The sequence below is a fragment of the Cuculus canorus genome, chromosome Z (assembly GCF_017976375.1).
Source record: "Cuculus canorus isolate bCucCan1 chromosome Z, bCucCan1.pri, whole genome shotgun sequence".
NCBI classification, from domain to species: domain Eukaryota; kingdom Metazoa; phylum Chordata; class Aves; order Cuculiformes; family Cuculidae; genus Cuculus; species Cuculus canorus.
In genome coordinates, this window is record NC_071441.1 from 55840270 (window position 1) to 55862798 (window position 22529).

At 48.3% G+C, this 22529-nt stretch overlaps 1 protein-coding gene across 6 annotated transcripts in view; it reads left to right on the forward strand.

Moving 5' to 3' along the window:
- Positions 1 to 22529, forward strand: part of PAX5 (paired box 5) — a 152266-nt gene that overhangs the window by 40881 nt on the left and 88856 nt on the right. For all 6 annotated transcript variants that reach the window (XM_054054158.1, XM_054054154.1, XM_054054159.1 and 3 more), the window contains exon 6: positions 14698 to 14873. In XM_054054158.1, the coding sequence (XP_053910133.1) occupies positions 14698 to 14873 (176 nt within the window). The remainder of the gene's footprint in view (positions 1 to 14697; positions 14874 to 22529) is intronic.

The following is a 22529-nucleotide window of genomic DNA, read 5'->3' on the forward strand; positions in this document are numbered from 1 at the left end:
AAAGGGTCTCCTGACACACACTGGAGGTTGCAGGCGGCTCCCTGTGTGCCCTCTCCTCCTGCTCTTCCTCAGTGCAAAATTAGGTGGGGCTCAGAAATGGTCACAGCTGAATTTCTTAGAATCAGGGATTCAGGAAATCATTGAGGTTGGAAAAGCCTTCTTGGCTCATCCAGTCTCACTGTCAGCCCAGCACCCTCATGCCTACTAAGCCATGTTCTGAAGAACCACGTCTGCACGTCTTTTCAGCCCTACCAGGGGTGGGTGCTCCCTCACTGTCTCGGGCAGCCTCTGCCAGGGCTTCACCACTGTCAGTAAAGAAATTTTTCCCAATATCCAGTCTAAATCTCCCCTGTGTGAGACCTTTCCTATGTGAGACCTGTCCCCCTTCAACTGGTGTGGTGCTGTGAGAGTAAAGGAGGGTGATGGCAGCTGCTGAAGGCTGCATGTTGCTGCCTCTACCACGCATCCTCTACCACGCGAATCATTCCCATTCATGCCAGTGCTGAGACCTGTGGGTGCTGGTGTGCAGGGTTTAGCTCCACTAACCCTCCTCCTCTGCAGTGTTTCCCATGTGGGTGGACCGCATCTTCCAAATCACACTAATGGGAGCTGGAGTGGTGGCATCAGGGCTTCTGGAGGAGGGTGCTGGGGCTGGGGCTGCCAGAGGCTTCCCTGCACAGTAGGGGTTTTACCCGTGAGGACGTCCTGTGGGCATTGTTTCCCTGGGCATCCGTGGGAGACCTCCCTGGCTCTGGGAGCTACTGGAATGTACTGCATGCACCATGGTGGCGAGTGGCCTCGGAGGAACCTCACCACCCACACCTGGTCGCCTCACCACTCACTCATCTCGCTCCCATCTCTGACTGCTGGCAGCAGGCATCTTCAGTGGGATCCAGAAACCACAGTGGCATCTCTCCTTCAGGATCTGGTTTGATGGACCTGTTCCATCATCCACATCTCCCCTTGGAATATGACAGAGCATGGGGAAATGTTGTACTCTGCTGGCATTGCTGAGTCAAGCTGATGGATGCTACACAACCATCAGTAGCAGTAGCATGCCCAGCAGTGTCCACATCCTGGCCTCTGTGCGGAGTGGAGGACTCTGGGTAGGGGTGCTTGCAGTCAGTGTGGGACAGCGGATGTGCATTCAGGCAGACAGAAGGGGCATCTGAAGGGAGATGGATGCACAGATGCAACTCCTGGATGTAAAAAGTAAATGGAAGTTTTTGAGGTGTAGAAGTCTGCATTACACAGCTGTGGAGGATCTTTAAAAGTTAATTTTGCCTGACTAATGCATGTGGATAAAATGCATAAAAGTACTGTTAAACTTGCACTTTGTGTAACTTGTAAAAATCTATAGGTGCACATGGTATTTTATCTTATAACAGTGTTTTATTCCTGTGTTTTGCATGAGGTGTGCAAGCCGTTCTGCCAAATTCAGTTGAGATGTTTCTGTCTTCGCTGTAAGCACGAGCATTTACAGGTCTGAAACTACAGTTCTTGGCTTCATAAATTGAGGCTTTATTTAGCTTATGTACAAGAAAAATCACAGTTATTAACAGCTTTTTGTGAGTGGTGTTTGTGAATAATTGGGTAGAGAGTGGACTGACACCTTCGCTTGTCGGATGTAGCTCAGCATCCATCTGCAGATTGGAGCCATGTGCTGGTGGAGTGAGATGCATCCTCCACAGCCTTCACATCCCTCTCTTTTGCATGTAGTAAATCCAGCCTTGTCGCGGGTTGGTGACAGTGTTTGAACATTTTGGTAGGAATTTGTATTTTAGGAGGAGCGGTGTTGCTGCTTGGGAGTCCCCTGCTTCTCTTAGGAGCTTTGCCGTGGTCTTTGGCAGGACAATGGAAGAGGTCTGCCAGTGCTCACGCTGCTGGGATGCAGCAGAGCTCTTGGCGCTGCTCTATTCAGCTCATGGGGTGGATGGAATGTGGGTGAGCTCTTCACCGCCTTCGTTTTCTCTGGGTAAGTTTCTCAGACAGCACTTTGCGACTTATTCAAGCTGTTTGGTGGAAATTCCACTTTGCTGTTTTAAGCTTTCATGGAAAGATCAGTTTCGACTGATGGCAATGAATAGCCCGTATTTTATAGAACCATGGAATCACAGAATGATTTGGGTTGGAAGGGACCTCAAAATCCTTCCAGTTCCACCCTCTGCCATGGGCAGGGACATCTCCCACTGAATCGGGGCTCCAAGCCCCATCCAGCCTGGCCTTGAACAACTCCAGGGATGGGGCAGCCACCACTTCTTTGGGCAACCTGGGCCAGGGCCTCCCCACCCTCATAGGAAAAAATTTCTCCGTAACATCTCACCTAAAAAAAAATATCTAAAAAAACCCCATCTAATTTTGTCTCACCAGCTGTAAGTTCCTGGGGAGTGCAGAAGGTTGGCAGCCTCTATTGGGTTCATGGAGGCGGTAGCTGTGGCAGGGTGAGCAATGCCACCTGCTCGTGGCATGCGAACTTCCCACTGGTTCCCTTAGATACGTTTTCTGCTCCAGTATCTGCTGCATTCCCGTGGGGATAATGAATGCCCCAGAGTTATTGTACCGAAGGGTCACTCCTCTTTATGCAGACCTCATTGGGCTGCATTTGCATGTCCTGCCACCACTTTTCCTTTGGCTGTCAGGTTTTGTTCTCCCAGTATTTTTCAGAGCTGTAAATTTGGTCCCTGTCAGTTGTAACCAGACGCCAGTTTGGCATTTTGGAAGCGCAATTCCACCCTCATCCTGTGCAGCTTGTGTTGCCCAAGTGTTCCTACAAATGACATTTTGAAAGAAATGATGGAAGGATGTATTGTGGCATGGTATGGAAGTAAGTATGAACCATGATAAATTGCTCCAACAGGCTTCTAAAGCCATTTAAAAACACACTTTGAGCTGAGGGTGCATCAAATAAAGCGAACACCTCCACGGCTTGCTGCTGAATGCAGCTTATGAAAATGGATTAGAAAAAAAAAACAGTCTCTCACAGTTGTTTATTAGTAAACTTGTCTTGACTTATTGAGTTGTTATGGAAAGAGTTACTGGAGTTAAATGTCCCCATAAATGTCATAGGTGTTCTAGAGATCTGAGCCCATTCCCATGTTATGCTGCAGCCGGACGAGGGGTCCTGCTGTCTGGGGTCTCATCCAGGCGTCCACTCTCTCTGTGTCCCTGGGGGTGACGAAGGGATCCCACATGCCTACTGTGTGCGAGGTGGGCTTGGGACACCTGCTCTGTCCTGCTCAGCCTCTTGCTTTTAACCTTGTCTCTGCACTTTTGAGTTCCCCACTGAGGGGGAGAGCTGCCATTGACGTAGTTTTTGCTGTTTTTTAAATACAAAAGCACATCGTAAGAGCAATCTCAAACCCATGGCACTTCCACCAGTCCCTCAGTCTTCCATCCTCAGATGACCTCTGCCATGTGGGCATGGCTGTGGCTTCTTGAGGGTGGTGTCTGCAGGCTATTGGCTTGCAGGCTTGGGATGGTCTGGACCATAACTGGACCTGGACAGGCTGGAAAGGTGGGCCTGTGTGAACCTGATGAAGTTCAACAAGGCCAAGTGCACAGTCCTGCACCTAGGTCAGAGCAGTCCCAAGCACAAATACAGGCTAAGTGGAGAATGGATTGGGAGAAGCCCTGAGGAGAAGGACTTGGCATGCTGATGGATGAGAAGCTCAACAGGAGCCAGCAACATGCACTCACAACCCAGAAACCACCAGTGTCCTGGGCTGCATCCAGAGCAGTGGGACCAGCAGAGTGGGGGAGGGGATTCTGCCCCTCTGCTCTGCTCCGGTGAGACCCCACTTTGAGTCCTGTGTCCAGTTCTGGAGTACTCAGGACAGGAAGGACATAGACCTGTTGGAACAGGACCAGAGGAGGCCATGGAGATGATCCAAGGGTGAAGCACCTCTGCTGTGAGGACAGGCTGAGAGAGTTGTTTTTTTTCAGCCCAGAGAACAGAAGGCTGTGGGGAGACCTTAGAGGAGCTTGCAGTACTGAAAGGGGCTCCAGTAAAGCTGGAGAGGGGCTCTTGACCAGGGACTGCAGGGAGAGGATGATGGGGAATTTCTTTAATTTGGAAGGGAGAAGATTGAGATGAGAACTTAGGAAGAGATGTTCTCCTGTGAGGATGATGAGGCCCTGGCCCAGGTTGCCCGGAGAAGTGGTGGCTGCCCATCCCTGGAGTTGTTCAAGGGCAGGCTGGATGGGGCTTTGAGCCCCTGATCCGGTGGGTTGTGTCCCTGCCCATGGCAGGGGTTGGAACTGGGTGGGTTTTGTGGTCCATTCCAACCTAAACCATTCCATGGCTCTAGAATTCCATGATTCTGTGGCATCCTATACTTCCCAGCAGACTGCCGTATCCCATGTGCTGACATCCACACCAGGGTGGGCACTCTGTGATGAGCTCTGCCTCTGCTCCAGAGCATTGCAGAGGAAGGTCCAGAGATTCCCAGGACACTTGACTGCCCTCTGCCTCCGCAGACCTCACTGGAGCTGCCGGGCAGCAGAGCAAACCAGACCTCCGTGGGGTGTGCTAAGCTGTTGGAAAACCCATCAGCCCACTGGCACTGTCAGCCTGGCCGTAGATGCCACAGTGGGCATTGGTGACGGAGCTGCATCATATGCATGTGAATCCTGTGGCATGAGCAAAGGGTGTCCTGGTGACACAGGGGCACGAGCTGTGTGGCTTCACTCAGTGGCACTGTTTGCACAAGGGTTTGTTTGGATCCATAGGCTGTCAGGTTCATGAGCATCAGGGCCGACAAGGTCCCACCACGCCTCAGCTGACCGCTCCCGTCAGGAAATGTCTCAATTCAGCAGAACGACTTGGGCACAAAATGCAAAACACAGCGAGGAAACACTGATATAAAATAAAATACTGTATGCACCTATGGATTTTTACAAGTTACTTAGAGGGCAAATCTAACACTCAGCTTGCTCCACTTCCCACAGGGATGGAGCTGCAGGGCTCTCCTAGCACAAACTAGGAGAGATGTAAAATGATTTCTGTGTGGCTACTGTGGGATTAAAATGGCTCTAGGAGGATATGAGCAGTAATCCCATGGAGAATCTGTCCTGTTAAATAAAACCTCTTTTTTTTGGTGATGGCTGTAACCTGTGGTTATAGCTCTGAGCCTGGTTGTTCAGATCAGCAGCCGTGGAGTTGCACCCTGGATGTGCAGCAATGATGTGGAGTGGCACCTCATGAGCATACAGGCGCGACTCCGGCACATACATTTTGTGAGTCTGCGGCACAGCTCCAGCTCGTACATCAGGGAGGACCTCCAGCTGTCCTGGTGAGCAGAGACAAATGTTCTCACTGTAGAGGGGAGCTCCATCACTTCTCAGCAGAATACTAGAGGTGGCTGGCTGATGATAAACGCTCTAATCGCTGTGCTGCTGAGCATTTTAGGAAGAGCAACAGTGACGGGCCAGCAATGCGGCTCAGATACTTACACCTTGCTTCTTATATTTCACGGAGCCAGTGTGAACACAGCACTGGGTGTGTGGGCACCAGGCAGCCACCTGCCAGATGGCCTCTGCACAGCAGCCAGGTGCTGCTGGGAGTGGTGCAGGATCACTGCTGGGAGACAGGGAGATGCTGTGCAGTTTGCAAGACCATACCTAGGTTGAAGGCTCCTTGCCAAGAGCCAAGGATGTCCTCTTACTGCTGGCTTGGGGTGAGGGAAGCTGGAGCCATGGTGGGAGCAGATCCCAAATGGCTCCGGCAGCAGTGTGACCGTGAAGGAGCAAAGAGCAGGATGGAGGGGAGACTGGAGGCAATGTCCATACATACCAACAGCGTGCACAGAGGCCACTTTGCAGCTTGCGCTGTACCTGAGATGTGCCACAAAACCCAGTATTTTACCTGCTCATCCACTTTGGGGGTGATATGGGGTGGGATGTGGCAAATGCTGACCAGAGGGCGTGGGGCTTAGCCCACTTGGGTTCATCATGTCCTTACACCCATCCTGACTGCAGAATTGATGAAACAGCTGCAAGAACACAATGCAAAGGTGGGAGTGTTGGGCAACCCTCCCCCTTGTTCCCCCTGAGTTTTTCCAAGCCTGAAGGCAGGACAATGTGCTGACGGTGGCGGATGCTGGTCTCTGTGTCTCCAGGAGAAGCAGAGCTGGTCCAAGTGTATCTAACAGGTCAAGCCTTGAAATGAAGAAGCAATAAGCCACTGAAATGGTACTATCACCGAAACATGATTGATCAATTGAATTCTATCAGAGACAGTGGGCAGTGAGATTAACTCAGGCCTGATGGGTTCAATGAGTTAAAGCATGATGTTCATTTCAGCTTCATTTCACCAGTCTTTGCTTGTGAAATTGGTCAATCAATAGAGGTTGAAGATCATATATATATATATTGGTGACCATCTTATGGGGAATATAATCTAGCGTAGTCAGCTCCTGACTCCGGCTGCCTTCAGTGGGTAATGGAGACAGAGCAGAGACTCTATCAGTGCCATCGAAATGGCCTGATATCTTCTCCAAATGAAAAGTATTTTTGGATCTCTGATGATTTATCTTTTTTTCCCCCCTCTTTCTCACTTTGATCTACAGCAAAGCCCATACCCATCTTCATGAAATATAGTGATCTCTCTTGAAAATATTTGCGCGATGATCAGCTTTATACACTTCAAAATATAAAGCTTCTTTTTACTGATACCGTCCTTTGCAGAAATAAATAACAAGGCTTAGAAAACTCAAATAGTGTAAATGCAAAGATCTCTCACCACGTATGTGGTTCTGAATCTAACGCTGCGCTGGGAAGAGCTGAAGCTGTTGGCTGCCAAATGCACACGATCCCAAGAAGCCGGCATGAAAATTCAGTCTATGTTTTAAACAAAGCCTTCCAAATGGTAATTAAACAAAGTCTTTATCTTCTCTGGACTAATTTACAGGCATGCTACAAGGAAACAAATCACCTTTTTGCCTCCTGGTAATATTTCATTTGCTTCATAATGTTTTAAATGTGGTGAATAACATCCTTCCTAATTAGCCTGCATTTCCCTATAAGGTGGAGTAATTAGGTATGATACCAGGTAATGAAGTTGGACAGTACAAATTAGAGACAGAAACCATGTCCTTTATGAAAATGGACTGTTCATGTTACCAGCTATTTACTTCCTTGATTAACCCTATAAAACCACAGTGTTTGAAAAAGGAAAACAACCTGAAGGCCTGAAGATTCTCTTTTCTGCAGAAGAGCATCGCATCAGGCAGATGTGCTGTGGAAACGTGCACTTGATGGCACACCATTATTATTAATAACACTAAATTTCAACCAGAAATATTATTGAAGTTGAGTTTGTGAATGGCAGCGATTTCTCAGCTGCCATCATCTGGCTGAGGTTCTATCATGGAGCTCCACTCACACAGACCAGGGCCAGGTGAGTCCTGAGTTGTTTTGCAGTGGCATTTTGTAGTGCAGTGATTGAATCTTACTAGTGTCTCTTTCTGAGTGAAAAAAGATAACGTGGGGCCAATCTGTTTCTTTTTTCTAAGCTTCAGGGCTTTGAAACATGCTCTAGTGTTTTATAAAGACAGGATCTAGGGTCATTTGTTCTGTTATTTTGGCCCATACTCTCAGAAATGTATAAGCAGACATGTTTTTTTAACTCACATTAAATCAAGTGAGTTACTTGGTGAATATTGCTAAAAATCTGTTTTAGGTATATTTAGCAATTTCAGATATTCTCTTGCTGTTTCAGAAAATGCCATGGATAGGTATTTAACTGTAAAAGTAAGTTAAAAACTACGATGTCACAATTTATGAAATTCTTCAAGCTGATCTTGCCATTTCTTTAGGTTCCCAGAAAATACTTCGCTCTTAATTAACACAGATGTTGTATTTCTGGGGGCAGCCATGCCGCTTAGGCAGCTTTTGTTGGCCGGACTGTGCGTAGCACCTCTTCTCAGAGGTGGGACTGCTCTATGCCTGACTCTGCACACTGCTCAGACTCGGGTCAGCTCTAGGAAATCTTTTCTTTTCTGTAGTGTTACCACATTCAGCTGACCGAGTTAGGATGGTTTCTTTAGAATCATAGAATCATTAAATGGATTGAGTAGGAACAGACCTTAAAGATCATCCTGTTCCACTCCCTGCCGTGGGTGGGGACACCTCCCACTGGATCAGCCCCATCCAAGCTGGCCTTGAACCCCTCCAGTGATGGGGCAGCCACCACTGCTCTGGGCAACCTGGGCCAGGGCCTCACCACCCTCATTGTAAAGAATTTCCTCTTTATGTCCAGTCTAAATCTTTCCCCTTCCAATTTAAAGCCATTGCCCCTCATCACTTCAGATCCTGGAAAAAGCCCCTCCTCAGTTTTCCTGAAGCCCCCACCAGGTATTGGAATCTGCTCTAAGGTCTCCTTGGAGCCTTCTCATCTCCAGGCTGAACAATGCCGATTCTCTCAGCCTTTCCTTGTGTGGGAGGTACTCCAGCCCTCGCATCATCTTTGTAGCCCCCTCTGGACCCATTCCAACAGTTCCGGGTTCTTATGTTGGGGATTCCAGAACTGGACACAGGACTCCAGGTGGTATCTCAGAAGAGTGGAGCAGAGGGGCAGAATCCCCTCCCTCGACCTGCTGGCTATGCTTCTTTTGATGCAGCCCAGGACACAGTTGGCCTTCTGGGCTATGCGCGTGCATTACAAGCTCATGTTGAGCTTCTCACCAATAAGCATCAAGCTTCTCATCAATCATCAGGCTTGCCTGTCTTAAGTTTTGAAACCACTGGTTGCTTTTCTGGGTAGGATGCAAACAGAGAAGGAGTTGTCTGAGCGATTCAGAGTGGGGAGTATTTGCTTTCCCCTAGCAAGTGCTTGCCGATAAATTGGGAACAAGGGAAGTGTCACTGGGACTGTCCATGCAGCAGTGTAACAACGTGGCAGGTCCTCTAGATGCAAAGTGCAAGCTGGATGATGCATGAAGCTGTGAGCACCTGCAAGATGACGAATTGATGTCCAGAGTGGGGCTGGATACCTGGGAGAGACTTTCATCAGATGGGAAGTCAGCTGGAGAAGGTCCAGTATGTGGTGGAGCTCGCTGACAGCAGAGCAGGAGGCATGGAGTCTCCTCTGGGTTTGGGCGCAGGAGCTTCTGGTGCCTCTGGCCCTGTGCTGGGAGGGAAGCACATCATTTCCAAGGTAGTTCGGAAAGTTGTGATCTAACAGCACTGTCTTGTCCCATCTCTGTAACCTGCTAGAGACAAGGGGTGAAATGTGTCTGAGAGGAATGACCTCTTTTGTGTTAACGGGAGTATTGTATCTGTGCTCTTCATTAGCATTTCTGGAAAGATGCCATTGGACTGGGAACTAATTGTGTTGCAGAGTAGGTAGGTACACACGTAGTGCTACTGTCAACAAAACATAACCCTCCTAGGTGGGTGCATTGATTATATGAAAAATGTTTTTACTACTCCCTGGAGCCTATTTATAACACAAAGTGTTTCAAACCTGCCAACAGTATTTTAATTATTGAAGATATTCTAGTGTATTCAAACAATGCATAATGCTAATGGTAATTATCTCACATTTATATAAAGTCTAACAGCCAAACATATCCCAAAGACCTTCCTGAACTTTCAGGTGCCATGTGCAGTGCGTAGAAAGTCCTTTACTTGTGCTGTGAAATGCAGCACTTTCTTGCCATTAGTCTGAGTTTGAGAAGCAAAGCGCAACAGAACGAGCTATCCCTTCATTCACGGGGTATGCAGTGATAATGGGGGTGAGTCAGGTTTCATAGAATCCCTAGGTTGGACAAGACCTCAGAGGTCATTAATTCCAACCGTACCTGTCCACTACTAAATCATATCTCTAAGTACTGCATCTACTTGTCTTTTAAACCTCCAGGGATGGGGACTGCACCACCTCCCTGGGCAGCCTCTGTCAGTGCTTGAGAACCCTGTCTGTGAAGAAGTTTTTCCTAATGTGCAGTCTGAACCTCCCCTGGTGCAGCTTGAGTTTTGAGAGGTTCCCAGGCTCCTCTCACGTTAGTGCTGGATCCTCTGGGCAGTGACAGCCATCCTGGTGGTTTCAGCCCTGTCCTGTTCCTGCCGAGATCCCTCCCTGACCATGCACCCTACATGCATTGTTCTTCCACCTCAGTGCAGTGTGGCTGCACTGGGAGGCACATCTTGGAGGCCAATCTCATCTCAGATCCCTGGGACGGCACATGGAAACTGTGGCAAACAGAGAGGTGTGGATGGTAAGGGGAGGCAGCCCTCACTGGTGCCTACTGATGGGTTTCCAGCACCACTCCAAATCCTGAAGCTGAGACCAGACCCCTTCAGAGCCCCACAGCCATCTACATGTGGTATCATCCCCTGCTGTAGTGCCCAGCACTGTGTGGTAAGGCACCTCGTCTGTTGGAGCTCCCAGGTCTCTGGGATGGGATTTGCCTGCACATTTCCATTACAGAGCATGAGATCCTCCTCTTCCTCTTTGTCGTGTTTCTTGGGATGCTTTGGTGGCAGTTGCCCAGGGTGCTCCTGGCCTTGCTGCCCCTGGGGGGAATGGCAGCTGGGGATGGACATGGCTGAGCTAGCACGGTGGGCACTTGTGGGTGTCTCTGTCCATGCCAAACCCAAGCCGCCCCTCTGGATGCGGTTTCAATAAGGGATGGGAGATGATGTGATTGAGAGCAGCCCCGAGGAGAAGGGTGTGAGGTGTTGGTGGACAAAAAGCTAGATGTGAGTCAACACTGTGCACTCGCAGAGTAGAAAGCCAGCCTGGGCTGCATCCAAAGCAGTGGGACCAGCAGGGCCAGGGAGGGGATTCTGCCCCTCTGCTCTGCTCTGGTGAAAGCCCATCTGGAGCCCTGCATTCAGTTCTGGAGTCCTCAGCACAGGAAGGACATGGAACTGTTGGAGCAAGTCCAGAGGAGGCCACCAAGATGATGTGAGGACTGGAGCCCCTCCTGTGCGAGGACAGGCTGAGACAGTTGGAGTTGTTCAGCTGGAGGAGAAAAGGCTCCAAGGAGACCATAGAACAGCTTCCAGGACCTGAAGGGGGCTCAGGGAAAGCTGTGGAGGGACTTTTCGCAAAGGCATGGAGTGGTAAGATGAAGGGGAATGGCTTTAAATTGGAAAGGGGCAGATTTAAGTGAGACATAAGAAGGAAATTCTTCTCACTGACGGTGGTGAGGCCCTGGCCCAGGTTGCCCAGAGAAGCTGTAGAAGCCCCGTCCCTGGAGGTGTTCAAGGCCAAGTTGGGTGGGGCTTTGAGCCCCTAATCCAGTGGGAGGTTTCTCTGCTCATGGCAGAGTTTGGAACTGGGTAACCTTTAAGGTCCCTTCCAACCCAAACCATTCTATGATTCTATGAATGTATGATTCTAGGACTATCGGATGTTGTACTACTGGATCAGACAGGAGCAGAGCTCACAGTGTGATGCTGCTGGTGCCCGTCCCTGGCCAAGGCTGATTCCCCAGGCCTTGCCTTCGTCTGGCTTTTCTTTCACAACTTATTCAACCTCCAAACACCTGGAGCGGCACTTGTAATGCAAGTGGTGCCAGTGAAGTGGTTTGGCTGCTCCATATTTAAAGATGATGGGGTCTTGTTCTACACCTGATCTCTGGGTGTATAAACAATGCACAAGGCATCGCTGAGAACAGCTTCCAGGTCGTACCACGTCTTGGATCATTTCACTCCCTCTCATCACCCCCTTTAGACCAAAACTGCATAAAGCTTTAACTTTGATGCCAAATTGTGAATAACATTAGTTTAACCTGAAATTTAAAGCCAGCATTTCCATGCTCCAGAGACAGGGTCTCCCTGGCCTTTCGCTACCATGCAGCTAGCAACTGGAATTTTAATTTTATAAGCCATGGTTGACTAAACCCAGCACTAGGTCTATTAGATATTATTTGATTTAGAATAGTGAAAGAAAAAAAAGATTTAAAGATACACAGCTCTCATATCCCTTTGTGTTTTCCACAGCTCTGTACACATGCTTAGGCTTTCTATTCAGCAGAGGTTCAGCTTTTTCTTTTCCTTTGTGGAATAAACTGGTTCAGTTCTGGAGTCCTCAGCACAGGAAGCAGATGGAACTGTTGGAGCAGGACCAGAGAAGGCCATGGAGATGATCTGAGGGTAAAGCCCCTCTGCTATGAGGAAAGGCTGAGAGAGTTCTGGTTGTTCAGCCTGGAGGAGAAGGCTGTGGGGAGACCTTAGAGCAGCTTCCGGTACCTGAAGGGGCGTACAGGAAAGCTGGAAAGGGGCTCCTGATCAGGAAGTGCAGGTAGAGGACAAGGGGAATGGGTTTGAGCTGGAAGAGGAGAGATTGAGATGAGATCTTAGGGAGAAATTTTCTCCTGTGAGGGTGGTGAGGCCCTGGTCCAGAGCAGTGATGATTGCCCCATCCTGGAGGTGTTCAAGCCAGGCTGGATGGAGCTTGGAGCTCCTGATCCAATGGGAGGTGTTCCTACCCATGGCAGGGTGTCAAACTGGATGGGCTTCGAGGTCCCTTCCAAGCGAAAACATTCTATGATTCTGTGAAACTGATCCTTGCATTTTACAAAAGCCAACTTTGCCTACTGTTGGCTGAAGTTGCAGGATTTTATATAAAGATGTAAATGTAAAGTTTTTGTGACCCAAATTGTTAAACTAAAATTTAGAAGGGGGCATTAATTGCTAACATCAAAGGCTTCTTCAGGGTGAGTAGTTTCTTACAGAGAGTAACCTGGGCTGGAAAAGCATTTCTGTGTGTGAGTCCCCTTGTTTTAGAGACCTGTCTTAAAGCAGCCTGGTTTTCTGGATAGACAGTATTACTGTGAAATTCATCTGTGCTGAAGGATGATCTCAAATCAATATTCCATTGTGAAAACTCCTGTCTACTGGGTATCACCCATGTTACTGGTGGTCAGCACATGTTTGGGGACAAAACCAGCGTCTGCAGCAGCTAGGTGGCTTTGCACAGATAGCCTCTGATCTTTGCTGTCAAAAGCACTTGGTGCAGATTCTACTGGAGAAGGTCTGAGTGGTGGTGTTCCTCTGCAGACTGCTTGGACAGCATGCCACTGCAACGGTCATGAGAATCTTGCTGTACAGATGCATTTGAGTTCTGCTCCTCAAAACTACCTTGTCAGCAAGGTTATATTTTTAAAATGTTTCCTCTCTCTGTCTAGTGCAGTGTTGCCATCTGGAGAAGAAATCTGATATTTACTGTTGTTCTTGGAGTTCCACCTCCTGGAGTCCTGGGAATACTGCAGACCTCAGCTTTCAGTGCGTAAAAGATACATTTCCAGCACTGACAGGTGAAGGAAAAGTAGAAAACCACTGTGAATCTGCAAAAAGCAAATTAAAACAAGCCCCTGTATTGCAAGAGTCTTTTCGAACTGCCAAAATAAACACTTCTCAAACTTGTCTCACAGCTTTCCAGCGATGGGCAGTTACTTACGAGTTCTGCTAAAAATCTGTGTGAAAGGGGAGAGGGAAAAACGTATCTTGGAGCCCAAGCTTCCACTGTGCTACTAAGCTTAAGCAATACAAAGTGAAATTGCAGTGCAGAGGTGCTGTGCACCAGGAGAGAGCATCAGATCAGGCCTTGTGGAGCACGTTGTGGTGGTCACTCCGCCGAGGGAAATCCCATCTCAGTACAGCACTGGCAGTGTCTGTATTTTGGAAGTTGTTTGCCAGCTGCTGCCAGTGGGAAGCGGTGATGGATGGAGAGCGCCTCTTTTCCGACAGCGGTGCACCATAGTGCAGAGCTTAGCATGGGATGGAGCTGAGGAAGACTTGCAGGGACGACAGGAAGGCGGAAAAGTGTATGGGTGGTCTGCTAGTGCTGACCCAAGTTGGCTATGACTTAGCATCGGGCGGTCTGCTTAGAATCATAGAATGGTTTGGGTTGGAAGAGACATCAAAGCCCATCTAGTTTCAACCCCTGCTGTGGGTAGGGACACCTCCCACTGCATCAGGGGCTCAAAGCCCCATCCAGCCTGCCCTTGAACACCTTCAGGGATGGGGCAGCCACAGCTTCTCTGGGCAACCTGGGCCAGGGACTCCCTATCCTCATTGTGAAGTATTTCTTCCTAATGTCCAATCTAAATCTTCCCCTTTCCAATTTAAAGCCATTCCTCCTCATCCTGTCCCTACAAGCCTTTGTAAAAAGTCCTTCCCCAGCTTTCCTGTAGCCCCTTCAGGTTTTGGAAGGTCACTATAAGACCTCCGCGGAATCTTCTCTTCTCCAGGCTGAACAACACTAAGTCTCTCAGCCTGTCCTCATAGCAGAGGTGCCCCAGCCCTCAGATCATCTTCATGGCCTCCTCTGAAGCCACCCCAACAGTTCCATGTCTTTATGTTGGGAGTTTTAGAACTGGACACAGGACTCCAGGTGGGGTCTCACTTGTTCTCCTGTGTCCTCCTGCATCCAGGCTACAAACCAGACAGGTTCTCAGCTGGTGCAGTAGAAGTGGTGCGAGCAGATATGTGACTACTTTCCTTTGTCCTGCCTTTAAATTCTGTGTGAAATCATTGATGATAAGTTCTGTTAAGGGTTGGCTGTAATGGAAGACTACTCAGAACATCTTCTGATAATATGTGTTGTGCTTGTAGCCTCCTCTCAAAGAGTCATCATCGTGTTGCCACGCGGGTTCACACATGTATGCAGGCGATGAGAGGAGACAGTCCTCTGTAGGTCTCATCACTGTAATGACTGATTATTCTCTGTCTTTCTGTCCTCTTTGAAAGGGATTCAGGAATCTCCGGTACCAAATGGCCATTCTCTTCCGGGCAGAGATTTTCTTCGGAAACAGATGCGAGGAGACCTTTTCACCCAGCAGCAGCTAGAAGTGTTGGATCGAGTCTTCGAGAGGCAGCACTATTCTGACATTTTCACAACCACGGAGCCAATCAAACCAGAGCAGGTACTATTGCAAACGTTTGACGTTTTCCTGGTATGCTTTCTACCGATCTGTTTGCTGGATATCACTGAACACTTCTCCGCATCTCAGTAGAAAAACATGGAGAAAGTGTTGAATCAAGCTCTTCAGATAAGTGTGTGTTAGCTGTAAGAGACTGAGCATTGAAAAATGAAGGAAAACACTTGCTGTGTAAACATTAGCAAATGTTTGGGTATGAAATTACACCTGATCTGGACCAGTTACGTCAAATGAGTCCTTAAATAGCATCACAGCTTCTGATGCTTTTGTTAGATCAAAAGCAGGCTAGGCAGGTAACAAGGAGAACACTTGCAAACTCCAATGCCTAATTTTGGTTCATAGTTAGCATGATTGGGCGCACAAATTAGACTTTTTTTTTGTGTCCAGAAATGGCTTATTAGGCATGTAATTGGCCATTTGCTGAGAGAAACACCCAATTAGTATGTGAAGGTAAATCAGTTGCACCTACAGATTAGCAGTGTGTTTGAGAAGGACTTGGCACTAATTTTTTTTTTGAAAGTTCCATTTTTGCAGGCACAGTACAGAAGTACATATGGAAATGCATGAATTGTGTCTCTCTGTGTTCTTCTTGCGCAGCAGCCTTTAATTTAGTTGCTGAGAGGGAGGTAGGAATAAATACAGTCCTTTCAGCACCAATATCAGTCCAACTTGCTACTTAATGATGTATTTGGCCATTAAACTTTAGTGTTCTTAATATTAGACCTGCTTTTTTAGCAAGGTGATGGACTTCCCAAGCTGCAGAGAAACACTGATTCCCCTTTGAAGGAACCTGTATGTTTGAGGGCCATTGGAGATGTCCCATGGCAGCCCACCACCATCGTGGCTCCAGTTTAAGGAATTTGTGTAATATTTTGGAAAAATTAACTTGCTTATGCTGAAAGTCATACGGTAGAGTAGAAATTCCTCACGCCTTTAAGCTGACGTCTGTCACTCATTATTTCATTTATAGAGCCCTTTGCTTTTCACCAGCTTCTGCTGGTTTTATATTTCCACTGGTTTGTATTTGCTGAGGAACTCCGCAGATTTGAACTCAAGCTGGAGAAAGATGGTCAAGATGCTGAGGGCAATTTCATGTTTTTAAACACTGGTTAAGGAGGCGGAACAAGCGGTGTCTGGAGGGTGAAGTGGCCTTCGCGTACCACTAGATGGTGGTTATCCCATCCGAACACCAGTGATACTGGAGAGGACAAGCACTGCGCCCGCTCCTACAGCCAGCCTTCTTAGCGCAGGTCGCATAGAAGTTGTGTGGTGTTAGATCTGCCTCTGTGAGACTTCTGTAAGCCAATAAAGTAATTGCAAAGAGAGTGGTGATGGAAGAGGATAATTTCTTTGTGCCTCTGAAGTCTCCAAGTCATGCAAAGCTGTAGCTCAAGGGAGTCAGTCCAGCAGGGAAAGTTTATCTGGAGATAAACTTCTGATGGTTTAATAGGAGGAATGGAAGGATTGAATGAGGATACTGCTGGAGTGTTGTCCCGATTGTCAAATATGGGATATTAGGCTGCTGGTGGAGCATGGATCTCTCTGGGTCCACCTAAGCAGCTGTGACTAGAATGGCTATGCTGCCAGAGAGTTAAGATTTGAGATATGCCCTTATTAATTTCTTTAATAGGGTGCTCTGTATCTGCTTTGGGAAGTCATCCTTATGCTGAGAAATGTGATATGATGGTGTTCAAAAGCTGCTTAGCAGAATCGCCTGGCCTGGGCGCTTCTAAGTTTAATTAGAGATGGAGGTTGTAGCTTGCTTTGATATAGGTTGGAGCATTGTCTTTTGCTATTGGAAGGCTGGGCTGTGGTAAAATGTTCGCTACTGTTTGGTGTTGGCTTCTGCATTTTGGTGGTGTGTGAAGTGGGGCTTTCAACATGAACGCATGTCGTCTGTGTGATGAGCTCTGGTTCCTGAGGGTGCAGCATGAACCCCACTGTGTACTGGAGTGATCATGTTTTACCTCTTTGGTGTATCAAGCGAAGATGTTGAGAAAGCTGACCAGAGCAGAGAAGCTGTATGGAACAATTAGTAAAGCCAAAGAAATCAATGAGGAAGCAAATACTGAGAACATTAATGATGCAACTTGGAAATCCAGAATTATCCCTGTGATAGAGATATGTGGGAAACCAGAACCTGTCTTCAGTACCTGGCTGTCCAGGTTGCCACTGAGCCCAGCGCCGTGCATTAAAAGGCAGGTCAGCAGTGGATGTATGGAGTCATGAAGTATTTTTGTAGTTGAAAATAAGGAAAAGGTGTCCTCCTCATAGAGCTGAGGTGTGGGGAGAAGTCTAAGAGAAGCCACTGACCCACTGCTTGTCTGTTTTGCTAGAAACCTGGTCCAGTAGCAGCCAGCTGAATATCACTGGTTTTACTGGGGCACACAGACTTGTTAACAACCCTGTGCTGTTTGCCTGAGGAGGGCTCCAGTTGTTGTACTAGAAGAACTGTGACATCTAGACAAAGAAGTTCTTTTTTCTCTCTGTTTTGTGGCTCCTCTCCAAGTCTTCCTCCTCATTTGTTCGACTGCTGCACACAGTCCTTGGGCCACAGTGAGCTGCAGTGTAGGTCTCTCCTGCACAGCAAAGTGTTTGCAGACTCAGTGTGCTCGGTCCCCAGCTGAAGGCTCCTGCTGCCCAAAGTCCTCCTGATCTGTTTTAGGACAAAATCTGGACTTGGCTGGTGAGAAGTTTGCATGTAGGTAGACATGTTGATGGACCATGTGGGAGTGTTTGCTCCGTGCTGCCACAGCCTTTACTTTGAGTGCTTCCAGTCAATTTCCTTTACTTTTCCATCTATAATGTTTCCTGCAGTTCACCTGTATGAAATGGAGACTCATGAGTTATTTCTCACTTCAAAATATGTTCTGCTCTTTTCAAGCATCGCCCGAGTTTTCACATCTGCTGTACGCTGTGTCTTCTACAGAGAGACCCACAGGGAATGGACACTCGTCTTTGGGGAAGGGCTCGTACAGTGCTGAGAGAGGAGGCAACCACTGCACAATGACAGGAAAATAAAATATCAGGCAGTCTTTTGCTGAGGAATGGTGCCTATTGCATGCACTGAGTGAGGCAAGGATCCCGCCATGGGTTTGTGTGATTAAAGACTGAGTGTGGCAAGGGTTGAAGCAAGGCATCTCCCTTCATGGTGGGTGCCCAATGCAACAGAGCCCATTGCCTGTGCTGGGTGAGGCAGAGATCCCACCATAGTTTTGTGTGATCAAGGACTCTTCATGGTGGGTAGCTGCTAGTCATCTACCATCATGTGCCTCGTCATGACTCCTGCCTGGTGGTATTGCTGTGTGTGCACTGCTGTGTGCTCTGCAGCATGGGGATGTGATACCTGCATGCATAGAGTGTGAAAAATGCTCAATGGCTGGTGAATTCCAGCCCCTGGAATCTGGGAAGCCTGAGGGTGAAGTCTGACTGTGCAAGCAGGGTTATGTCCTCTTGCATCTGTATGTTATGGGGGAGTAACCAAGGCATGAAGGTGGTGCTCTGGAGGCACCCTGGGCCACCTCCCCCTGACACAAACCTGCTATAAACATTAATTCATGTACAAAATAATGCCTTTCCCTCACGTTTATGCCCTTTCATGCTCTTTTTTTTTTTTTTTTTTTTCAAACAAGTGGTTATCGATTTGCAGTGGCTGCAAATGTTCATGGAAAACTGATTTCACGTATTCCTGGGCACGGATTTTGAAATGCACACGGTGGTGTGTTTGCAACACCACCATCGTGGTGCTGTTCTGCTGATGACTCGGCACCAGCACCATGCAGCATGCTCAGCAGCTGGGACAGAGCCTGTGTCTTCAGCATCACACGATGCTCAGGTCTGAGAGAGGGAGAGCCCTCACAGCATCTGCCTCCTGCCCTGGCAGACATTCTTGCTTTCTTCTCTGGGCCTGTTGGTGTGTTTGTGGCTGGGTGCTGCTGCTCCCTTATCTGTTGGCTCCATCGTGCAGACCCCCTGCCCACCAGGAAAGCTGTTTGTGTTGCTGGCACAGCCAATGTCCAGACTTCCCTAGCAGCAAAGCCAAATGGACACAAGGGATGGCTTTTCCCTGCCCACCCTGAGTTGTGTTCTGCAGCTCCATCCGTGGCAACCTACTGTACTCCCAACCAGCTCCTCTTCGTGGACGCTGCACCAATAATTCAGATTGTATCCACAACTGGCACTCATCCCATGTCCTTCCTATGCATAAAGCTGTATGAAGTGTTGTACTTTTCCAGTGCCTGGTCCATTAGGAGCATCCAGCTGGAGGAGCTGGGGGTGCTGCCTGTACTTGACAAACCCCTCTGTATGGCTGTGGGGCTGATTGTTCTCTGGTGGATTCTCATGATTTCAGCCGGAAGGATGGAGGAGCTCTCACCAGCTCCCTGGAGAAGTTGTCCTGCTCTGGCTAATCCTGTGTCATTGGTCATGTGAACCGTTGACTCAAATGCATTCATCAGTGACGGCATGGACAGGAGATGCTTCTGGAGATCATGACCTAGGAAACAACCACAAGCTGGGTGCTTGAGGCACAAGAGGCTGGTTGGGTGCAGGGGAACAAGCCTAGGGCTTACAGACTGACGTACTTTTGGTGGCTGGGAGAGTGGGATTGATGCCTCTGCAGGGAACGCTGGGATGAAGGATGCACTGTAGGATCAGCTCCACAGGAAGAGCAGTGCATTTTTTTTCAGAATAAAGAGGAGCTTTATCTGTGCTGGATTTCTGTCCACAACAGGAATGGATTCTCATGTGTTTTCAGCTCCACACGTAGGTCCAATAGAATACTCATTGAAGCCAGGAGGAATATTTCTATTGACTTCAACAGACTTTAGATCAGGGCCATAATGAGGCAGAACATGATGTGACCAGATTCAACACTACGTAGGTCACTGACTAAGAAAAGGATTGCTTGCTGCTAATACCAGGTAATTCCCAGGCCCTTGTAGATGCTTTCCCATTGTTTTTAGCTAGAACTAAACTGAATAGTTGTTTTTGGATAAAATGTAGGTATTATGGGCTTAGGTTGAAACCAGTAACCTGGCGAATGTGTACGAATACAAGTGTTTGTGATATGTGAAGCAGGTTAAGTCTGGATCTGGGGATAAGTATAGGGGGATGAAATTGGATAACTGAGGAACCCCTCAAAATTACGAATAAAATGAAAAAACAGGAAAGATTGCAGTTACAAATGGATTGCCATCTGTTTCAGAGAGAGCAGTGATGAAGGCCTTCTCTGATCTGACCAAGAAAGAGGCATAAGTCCTATTGGAAATCGTCAGGTTTTGCTTTCTGTCCAAGTACACGCAGGCTTTGGAAGAGGAATCTCTTTTTTTCCACAGCCAGGAGCTGTACTGGGTGATATATTTGCAGGAATGCACCTGCTCCTTACGATACTGGGGTTTGATCTTCAGGAATGTCAAAGATAAATCCAGAATGTGCCACCCATTTGTGTGTCAGTGTGGCTCACCGATTCCCAAAGTGTTGGAGAAGCAGAAGGAAAGAGTGAACTGCAGGACTTTATGCTTAGCCCTGGTCCCTGAGGGGTGAATAATGTTTTGGGTTTTTTTCCCCTGAAGAACACTACCTTTGGGAGGACAGAGGCTGCTGAAGACCTTAAAGTACTCTGAGACTTGCAAAGAGAAATGTAAATCTAATGTTTGCTTGTGTTTTCCCAAAACTTTATGTTGTCCATGACAGTAACTCATGGCTGTGTTTGAATGTCCAGAGTAAAATCTTTTCTTGATCTGTCACCTGCAGAAATGATTTGAGCAAGTTCTTACCCATGGCTTGTGTGACACGTTAAGTAAATGAAGAGCACGGGGAAAAGGAAAACGAAGCTTCTTGACGCCTTATCGTCTCAAGATGCACCAGGGGAGGTTTAAGTTGGATATCAGGAATTTCCTTACTGAAAAGGTTCTCAGGCACTGGCAGAGACTGCCCAGGAAGGTGATTGAGTCCTCATCCCTGGAGGGGTTTAAAAGCTGAGTAGATGTCGTACTTGAGGACATGGTCTGGTGGCAGACTTAGCAGGTGTGGATCGATGGTTCGACTCGATCTTAAATGTCTTTCCCAACCAAACCCATTCTGTGATTCTGTGAAGCAAGAACAAACAGCTCAACAAATGGACACAAATGCTAACACTGTAAAGAAAAGAATAGGAAGACAAAGGAAAAGGAAAAGTGAGTTCAGGATCAGCCTGCCAGGTCTGTGCATACCTCCAGCGGAGGGTGGTGAGGGTCAGCAGCTGAGTGGGCTGTGCTGATGCCGCTGTGGGGGTTGACGCTGGTTGAGGGGCAGCCGGTGGGTGCCGACTGCTTGTGGGGTACGGGGCCTCCCTGATTTTGCTGACAGAAATGAGCAGCGGAGGGAGAGCAGCAGTGAGCAAGGCCAGTTCTGTGTTTTTTACAGCTGTGCCTCTTCCAGCTGAAATCTCCTCTGATCCAAACTGAGGCTTTATTCCTGCGAGGGGGGAAAAAAAACAGCTCTAAAATCCAGCCTAAGAGAGCACATCAGGAGAGGAAAAACCTTCCCATATTTACTCTCAGTAGACTATTAAACAACACCAGGCTATTAATTTGGCTTTTGAGTCTTCACTAAAGCCCATAAAAGCGCACAGTTGTCAAATGGAGTTCATTTTAATTTCCTTTCAATCACAGTAAATTATTCAGGTGATAAATCAGCTGGGGCAGCCTCCTGGCTGTAATAGAAACCCTAATTCCTGGCTAATTATCCAGCCCATTGCTGCCAGCGGATCAATACCCCTGCTGAATGGAAAGGGCACGGGGTCTGGGCGGGCAGGGCGGCCAAGGGACAGCAGCTGGGAGCAGGGGCACCCGTGACCTCAGCCCTGTGGGAGCTGCGGGGGCCAAAGCTCTGCGGTGCTACCTCCTTCCCGCACCCTCTGTAAGGGAATGTGTTCCCTCCCAGCCACTCGAGATGGAGCCTGCTGAGGGCCAGAGGGGATCTCGGTGCTGTCCCCTTCCAGGATGACCCTGAGATGCTCCTGACACTCAGTGGGGTACAGCACTGCCCTTTGCTGTGGTTGTTCTGTTGGTTCATAAAATCATGGAATGGTTTGGGCTGGAAGGGACCTTGGACCCCATCCAGTTCCACCCCCTGCCGTGGGCAGGGACACTTCCCACTGGATCAGGAGCTCAAAGCCCCATCCAACCTGGCCTTGAACACCTCCAGGGATTGGGCAGCTATGATGGCTCTGTGCAACCTAGGCCAGGCCCTCAGCACCCTCAGCAGGAAGAATTTCCTTCTTATGTCGAATCTAAATCTTCCACCTTCCAACTATCACTCCAGGCCCGTGGGAAAAGTCCCTCCCCAGCTTTCTTGAAGCCCCTTTCAATGCTGGAAGCTGCTTTTAAGGTTTCTCTGCAGCCTTCTCTTTTCCAGGCTGAACAACCCCAGCTCTTTCAGCCTGTCCTCATAGCAGAGGTGCTCCAGCCCTTGCATCATCCCCATCGCCTCCTCTGGACCTGTTCCCACAGTTCCATGTCTTTCTTATGTTGGGGATTCCAGAACTGGACACAGGGCTCCAGATGCAGTCCCACCAGAGTGCAGTAGAGGGGCAGAATCCCCTCCCTTGCTCTCCTGGTCCCACTGCTTTCGATGCAGCCCAATACATGCCTGGTTTCT